Here is an 8,398-nt window from a genome sequence, read left to right as displayed (position 1 = left end):
TTTTTTAATCAATCAAAGAACACCATTTGAATCTGTGGTTGTCTAACTTTTTGCATGCAAACAAAATAAATGCAAAAAAAAAAAAAAAAAAAAAAAAAAAAAGCCCACAGACCTCATTTTGACTTTGAAGGTGGAGTCACCTCTGACATGTTTTTTGTCAGCAGAGAAGAAAACAAAAGTGGAAATAGTCAAACTAGGATCAGTAGCATTGTGATAAAAAGTAACTGTGCTAAAAAGGAAAGTTAAATTAGGCTCTGGTTCCTTTTGTTTGGGACCCCCCTGCAACACTCTCAATGACCCCTTGTGTTCCCCACACCCCAGTTTGGGAACCACTGATTTACATAGTGTTTGTATGCAAGCCTAAATTACATTTCCTTAACTTGTCATCACCTGTAAACTATGTTTATAACTCAAGGAGACTTATGGAACAGCAATCTAAAATTTATCAAAATACATTACTCACTTGGTAAACCTTTGGATGATGGATGGATGATGTTGATTCCAGTTAACAGGTTAACTGTTAGTACTTTCTGTGTACTTACTGTGCAGCATCATCATCTGTGAAGCACCAGAGCCACACGTTTCAATTTAAAACAATAAAAATAAAAACAAGGCCCAGTTACCAATATATCGTTTATTTACAAGAGAGCATAGGTTTACATTTATACATTTTTTTTTCAGAAAGGCACTTAAGCAAATATTGACTGAAAATTATGACCATAAGATTCTGAGGATTCCTATTTGGTAAAAGGCACATTTTTCAATGTGGAGGAAAAAACAGACCTGGGTGAAATCGTATGATGTGGATATATAAAAACAAAAAGAAATACAAACATCAACACACAACAACAAAAAAAAAAATTCAATGTTCAACTAAAGAGCAATTGTCTTTTTTCCCCAACACCATGAGAAAAACAATTTTAGTATGTTTGATAAGGGCTTAAGAGGTTAATCTAAAATATAATTCAAATCATTATCCCATCTTTGCAAAGTTTCCTTCACGATCTTTAAAAAGCAAAAGCATGACAAGAAATTTTAGTTATGAACAGAAAACAAAATGCACATACACAGCGAGACACAACATGGATACTTCAATAGCAAAACTACTTTAAAAAAGGCAATAATAACCTTGAGAGGAGTGGTGCTGGTCTGATGAGATAAACGTGTGCTGTAAAAACTAAGGAAAACAGTCGCACAAAGAAAACAGAGGGAGTGAAATAAGGCCACCTCGCACCGAAGGCAGTTCATAGACATTTTCACCTGATTAGTGTGACAAGACAACCTTTCCCTTCAACCACCAATAAGCCCCACTACCCCAAACAGAGCACACAGACTCTTTAAGGCAAATGATGACAGGTTTAGTGGTTATCTGACTCCTACAATAAAACGACAGCTCCTATTGCATAGCTGGGTATCAAAACGGCTCCAAAATACAACATTTTGCTTTCTGTTCCAAAAGACTGTGTTGGTCATTGGGCGATATCTGAAAAAAAAAGAAAAAAGGAAAAAAAAAAAAAGAAATCACTCCTTTCACAACAAAGTGCCCTGAAGGAGCCAGGTCAAGTTTGCTAAATAGTTCCTTGCTTTTTGCATTTCATCCACCACAATCTTTCTGTCCATGGAATGTATGGAACCTGAGAGTGTGCACGTGTTTTCCGGCGCTCGACTAAAACTGCACCCATCCTGATTTGACTGTTTCATTACTGGAGCTGTGGAGAGGAGGTGGTGGACGATGAGACATGATGGCGAGGAAAAGGAAAATCCACAAAAACAAAAATCAAGGCAAACAACATATGATGGATTACTGCACAGAAAACAAAACAAAACATGTAGCTTCTTCAACACTTACTTGGAACCTGCAGATGTAAAATCCCCCCACACGTCAGTAGCTGGTTGGGCTGCAGAGATGGGAGACCCAAAGTCTACCAGAGGCGCTGAGATTCAGGAAAGTTGTGACAACAATTAGATTTAGGTGTCAACATGCAAGACGTAAATATTGTTCAGACCATGCAGAAGTATGAAGAATGGGTAGAGAAAGGCTGCAGGAGTCACCGGTGTTTGTTTGTGTAGCAGGGGCTGTCTGCTGGCCTGGAGGAGGTGTTAGGAGGCCACCGGCCTTCACTCCTGGTGGGGGTGGGAGGAGACCCCCACCCACCGGCCGCGATTTTGCACCAGCTGAATCCTTCTTTTTGATGTTCTGGGACAAAGAGAGGCATGAGCGTTTTTAAATATTCCTGGGCTTTGAAATTAGTTCCTTTTCCTCCTGTTCAATTCATTATTTCCATCACTTATATTCAGGATAGGCCAATTACTGATTGTTGCATCGGCCAATATCAGCTTTACCAAAAAATGCTGGTATTGGTCCAATATTATTTTAGCTGTTGATATTTGGCTGATAGTGACATTAGCACTTCTGTGAGAGTGTTAATGAACTTTAAAATCAGCAAGTAAACTGCCATGGCTTTTTTGTTAAAAACAAAATATAACAACCCACACAAATAAGATATTAAGATATACCTGTCTGGAAAGCTTAGCATGTTTGTACCTTCATTTGCACTGTGATTCTTATGAAAAATACCTGTCCATATTGATATCGGCCGTTATCGGTAAAAAGATATCAAACATCAGTATCGGCCTCAAAATGCTCACCCCAATGCTGATTTTGATTGTCTGTCCCTCTTTGAAGCCAAGATCCAGTTTAGGTGCTGAGCTCTGAGAAGCCTCTAGTTTTGCAAGCTCGCCCTCTTGCTTCACCCACCTGTAGGGCCAACAAACAAACTTAGCTGATAATCTGTTGAAAAAGGGTGTCACTGTAATCGTTTCAGATAAGACAAAAATGTCATGATACCTGTTGGGAAACTGGGTTTTTGCAGTAGCAAAGGATATTGATGAGAATACAACAGAGGAACATAAGGAGATTTAAGATGTTCATGAGGCTAAAGCAGAGCCACCGCTGACAGCTAAACAGTTTAACATTTACAAATATAAAAGCGTACAGGCAGTGAAACAACATACACGAGCTGTACAGATGTGAATGAAATGAGCGCTCATTATCATTATCATATTTATAGATGGAGGAACAAATGTGCAGTGTCCAAAAACATATGCAGAACAGATCAGAAGGCAGAGGAGTGTAACTCACTTGAAATGGTCTTGTAAAGCCACGTTGAAGTCAAAGGAGTCTCCACGATCGGCAAAACCGAGACCAATGAAGGCGTGACGTCCTTTAATCAAAACCATTATATCATCACAAACACTTCAGTCTACTTTTTGACTACAGTCTCAAACAGGTCTTTAGAGAAAAGAGATAATTTGCTACACTCTACACAGTGGAGTAAGTCTACTTTGATAAGCCCAATCTAAATGTGCTTCAAATGAGAGACCAAACAAAACACCCTGGGGTTTGTAGCTTCATAAATGATCAATAAATAAACTGCAAGGACTGTTTAATTTCATTTCTTAATACTGTAAACCAGGCAGCTGAAAACATCTCAGAGTGATATTTAATCTAAGCATAACATTTTTTAACCATGCATTCCTCAATATGACTCCAATAAATGTCAATATCTAACACATACACTATGCAAAATATACAGCCTATGATCTAACATTAGGTGTTGTCATAAACAATAGCTATCGCCAAGATTTAGGCCTACTTAAAAAAAAGATTCTTGATATTGATAATCATCATCATGAAATAATACAAAGTTTGTAACAAAGGGTGGAAAACCCTGCTTGATTTGCATTGTTGCAAAGTGTACATGCATTATATATGTGTGTCTTCTTTGCACTATGTTTTCAAAATGAATAAAAATTCCATGCATCATTTTTATGTAAATACATGTATTTCCAAATGTAAACTAAATTGTATTTAGTTTACATTTGGATTAAATTTTTGTGCAAAATAATTTGGGAAAAAAAAAGATTTGAATTGATGTAATTGTGGATCAAAGTGTCTTACCATTGCCATCCTCTATCCGTACCACAAAGTACCTGCTAGAGTCTGTGACTGCTTCGACGGCACATCCTGGATACTGTTCGACTGGGGCTTGGGCAAACAGTTCTCCTGAAAAGAGCAAATTTACACTGATGACCCTGATGAATCCCTCGGGACTGTTTCTGTATCATATGCAGTCAAGAGCAAAGATTGATGGGATCAGACAAAGCTGTGATAACTTGCTTGTTGACAAGTGCTTTGATAAGGTCATAAAACTGTCATAAAAATGTGCTGATTTATTTCAACTGTTCTCTGTTTGATGGATGTGAACTAAACAGTCCAAAACTTGCAAGCCATTAGAATATTGGTGGTTTCTAATAAATATTTAGAGTGATGCCAGCAACATCAAGTTTTAGTACACAGGGACAGAGGAACAACTCCCAGAATCAAGTTAATTTTGATCCTTTATGTCTGGCATCAGTGTGGATCCTTGTTATATTTACACAGATTATAAAAATCCAGATGTAACTGCACCCATACCGCGCTGAGCATCAGATCACACGAAGCAAAGAGGTGGCAGGTACAGACCACCATCAGGATTCATAAAGATTGAGCAAAGCTAAGTGTCTGCTGTGAATTTAGTCAAATGAATTTGCAAATAACTGCAGCGTGAAGCTTTGTTTATGATGCTGTGACATCTACATTTTAGTGTAAAGTAAATGCATTGTGCTAATTCTGTTTTAATGAACCGGAATCAGAATTGCTATTTAAATTGTTTTGGGTCAGTTTGTCACCTGAATTATAATATACTGTGCATTTTATTAGTCTGCCCTGGTGTTATAGAGTAGGTTGTATTTTAAGCTCTATTTATAAATTTTTGCGGAAAAGTGCAAACCAATTTCAGTATGGACATGAGAGATGCATCCTAATTACAGTGTTAATTATACTGTGGCATAATCTTTAGTCAGGATACAAGATATATGTTAATACCAGGTACAGATGGGGCCCTAATTCACAAAGTACAATAAACATGTAGGAGTTTTCGACACTGGTAAAGAAACATCAGCAATTCATCTAGTGAATCAAGCTGACACAGAGGGGACATAAGATAACACAGCCTCACATTCAGCAGCCAAAATCAGCAGGGACATTCCATGTTTGTTTACCTGAGTTTTTGTCCTCTAACTTGATGAAGGCTATTTTGCCCTTGGCAGTGATTTTCATCCTACCACTCCACGCAGGCTCATCCAGCTTCCAGTCAGCAGCTCTAGAGGGAGAGGGAAAACAAACCTGGCTTTTATGAAAGTAGTTTCTGTGACTCATTTGCAGACACAGCTGACAAAAATCATTGTTTTCTCTCTGGCAGCTCTTGCTTTGAAGAAGAGGAAGTGAAATCCAGGGGAATGCACTCGTCTGTCACGCTCTTCAACACAGTTACATCAGTGACACGCACAAACAAATAACTCTGTCCTCTCTTCTGAGCTTAGCTTCAGAGTTTTTGGACAAGAACTGTGGCTGTACCTCATTAATTTTGGAGCTAGAATTAAACAGTGACTGTGATCAATGCGCAGACAGTTTTAAATAAAACAGTATTCAATCCAATCCTATGAAAAAGCAAAACAACAGCACTTCTTGTGCATTACTTCCATATTTTAGAGTGCATGGACTATTTAAACTATTTTTGGGAATTTCCCAGTTTGGGATCAATAAAGTAAATCTATCTAACTATCTATCTATCTATCTAAACTAATACACATGGCATTAAATAATAAAGTGGACCCATGAAGTAAAAAATAAATACATAAAGAACGTAAAAACAAAGTGGAACTGGTGGAATAGCCACTACTTGTTTCACTTCACATAAATTGCATCCTATCTCTCAGATGTCGCATCTGGCTTTGAGTCATGAAGCATAAACTGCATTTCCATTGAAAAATTTGGTTTTTACCGTTTGAGGGTAAAAGTTGCCCTAAGACACTGTCAATATCTCTCATTGTGATTTAGATGCACAGTTGGGTGCACTTATGTAAAAAAATAAAAATAAAGCACAATAAAATAAAATGAAATAAATGAACATATCAATAAGAAAACAAAAAAACACACAGGTATAGGGTGTAAGGTGTGTTTCACTTGCCGACATTAGGAACTTAATAAAGCTTTAGAAAAGATGATTGCCTTGAGAGAGGATATCCAAAACAGCACAAACATAAATTTATACTGTTTATAGAAGTATAAATAGTTAAGTCGCCCCAAATCAGAGAAATACACTACACTAGGGCTGGGCGATATGGACAAAATCAAACATCACAATATCTTTGACCAACTACCTCGATATTGATATTGTAGGGATGATTGTTGGTGCTTTCATAGAATATTTACACACCAGAGATTTTTGATAAACAACCGCCAGTTGTTCACACTGCTCTGAAAACTGCAAACAAATAAATGTGAGAGGTTTTGAATAGCAGTTTGGTACACAGCGCATTTTAAGAGCACATTTCATTGACATCTAATCCAAAATAGTTGTATTTGAACTGCAGCCTTAACTTTGACATCTTAACTTGGACTATTTCCCTTAACCCCAATCATTTCACCTGCAGGTACTAACGTTACAAACTGTTTGTCTTCAAAGCGGAAGATGCAATATAACCCAGCCAGGCAAACAAAGCTCTCTTTAAGTAAGAGGAGACACAGATAAGTTGGGCTGCTTTCTGATACTGTCAACCTGTTGGATAGCGTGTTAGCTTAGCGTCCCAAGGCCCATTATCGGACACAATTGTGCAGTCCCTGGTAATATGTCAGCCTTGACAGCAAGCCTGCTGAAACAAACTACTGATAAACAATGCAACAGTCGTCTTTAAACTCTGTGTCTGGTTCGATAGCTAATGTAACCCACGCCTATGTTTCCTGGACATTTACCAATGCAGCGCAGATACATGTGTCCTTTATCGGACAAGGCACAAAGCCCTGTCGTGTTTGATACCATCAAGGCATTAGTTTGGTATTAAAGGCCTGTTATCATTTCCCATCCCAAGCTTGAGCAAACTCGAATTCCTCCTTCTCTTTTCCTCCACAGCTCGGTCTCCCTGCGCCTTTACCAGCTGGGGATATGAGATGAGCCTGTCCGATTTCAGTAACTTCACAGCTAGCATAGTTATGAGACCAACCTAAATCCGTAGCCTACGTCAAAATATGTGTCTGCCGTTGCAAACTGGCTTCATCAGTAGTAAACATGTTGGGAAACTATGAACTGGTTGTTTAAACGGTTGCCTTTATCTAAACTTGTTTATTGGGGAAATGAAAGCAAGCAGACACCGCTGGTTGTCCGATAATGGACGCAGAGGTGTCAGACTAGCCTTCTGCTCGACACTTGTCCTGCACTCAGTCTCTCACTGCCGTCACTGAAGCAGCTCAGCTTACCGATAGCCTCGGTTTGAGGCCCGCGGCGGAATCCGGTACACATGAACCTCGGGCTTCACACAAAGTATCGACTCATAACTGTTGTCTTCTGCCATTTTGTCAAGTTTCACTAACTACACCAACTTCCCGAAACTCAATGGACGACCTCGGCTTGACTGGAGCGGAGAGACGAGAGCAGGATGAACGCGTCGTGCTGAGTTACAACAGCGCCTCTTGTGGCGAGGATGAGTTCGTGCACCCCCAAACTCATTGATACTGTCATCACAAACCCATAAAATTACGTTGTATTATATTTCACTCATGAAGAGGTTACATCGGCTCTCCACTGAACTCTATGTTAAATTAAATTATGTCCCAGTCTAACAGTTAACGTCCAATCCGCTGCTCTAACATCACCAACAGAGTTAATGATGGACTCAGTTATGTTCCACAGTTATTGCACATTTCCTCAGTAATACATTTGAAAGCAATGGGTGTCCTCAGTGGGAGAGGGCTCATTTAATCTACTTGCAGTGTCATATGCTGACATTAAGTTCATGTCCTCTATTCGTCCCCTCCTTCTCCCTCATACCTTTAATGAAGCAGAAAAAACATGAGTGATTTTTTAAAATAGTTTGAAAAGAGAGACCTATCGCCTTACAGTATATGCTGCTGGTTCTCTCTAGAATCTGAAGAGGTTTCACAAATAATAAAACCTGATTACGTAGTTTACTCTGACTGAAAAAAACAACAACACATTAATGCCACATGAACCAATGTCGACATGTTGATAAAGAGAAGTCTTCATCTTGAATGAGTAATACGGCTATAGAGGTTTTGGCTTGCATGTCCTGTGTTCAGTTCTGTAAGTAACTGTCTGGAGCTTTCAAATTTGGAATTTTGACCAATTATTCAATTATTGTGTATCCATCAGGTCAATCAGTGTTTTTAAATGCTGAAATTAAAATTACAATTAAAGTTGTAACTCAGACTGTGAAGTTGTATGTCATTTAAATTTGTTTAATTGGTAGTAAAACAATAAAATAAAGAGATCTATGAGTT

General features: G+C 38.4%; 1 protein-coding gene across 1 annotated transcript; it reads right to left on the bottom strand.

Annotated features, from left to right (window-relative positions):
* Nucleotides 1–619: 619 nt before the first annotated feature.
* Nucleotides 620–7,531, bottom strand: necap2 (NECAP endocytosis associated 2). The gene is made up of 8 exons (XM_030050749.1): nucleotides 7,358–7,531; nucleotides 5,104–5,204; nucleotides 3,962–4,066; nucleotides 3,143–3,224; nucleotides 2,650–2,758; nucleotides 2,053–2,197; nucleotides 1,850–1,934; nucleotides 620–1,709 (listed from the first exon to the last, which is right to left on the bottom strand). The coding sequence occupies exons 1-8, from the start codon at nucleotides 7,450–7,452 to the stop codon at nucleotides 1,667–1,669; spliced, it is 765 nt and encodes a 254-aa protein (XP_029906609.1). The 5' UTR covers nucleotides 7,453–7,531; the 3' UTR covers nucleotides 620–1,666.
* Nucleotides 7,532–8,398: the final 867 nt, after the last annotated feature.

The sequence above is a fragment of the Myripristis murdjan genome, chromosome 5 (genome assembly GCF_902150065.1).
Source record: "Myripristis murdjan chromosome 5, fMyrMur1.1, whole genome shotgun sequence".
NCBI lineage: Eukaryota > Metazoa > Chordata > Actinopteri > Holocentriformes > Holocentridae > Myripristis > Myripristis murdjan.
The sequence above is the reverse complement of the archived record's forward strand: the minus strand, read 5'-3'. Positions and strand labels throughout refer to the sequence as shown.

Excerpts from the sequence above, each read along its gene's own strand:
- necap2 (XM_030050749.1), bottom strand. The coding sequence starts at position 7,452 with ATGGCAGAAGACAACAGTTATGAGTCGATACTTTGTGTGAAGCCCGAG. Across the intron at positions 1,935-2,052 it reads TGCTACACAAACAAACACCG|CGCCTCTGGTAGACTTTGGG; the intron begins GTGACTCCTGCA and ends CCTGAATCTCAG. Across the intron at positions 1,710-1,849 it reads TTTACATCTGCAGGTTCCAA|CTCCAGTAATGAAACAGTCA; the intron begins GTAAGTGTTGAA and ends TCCTCTCCACAG.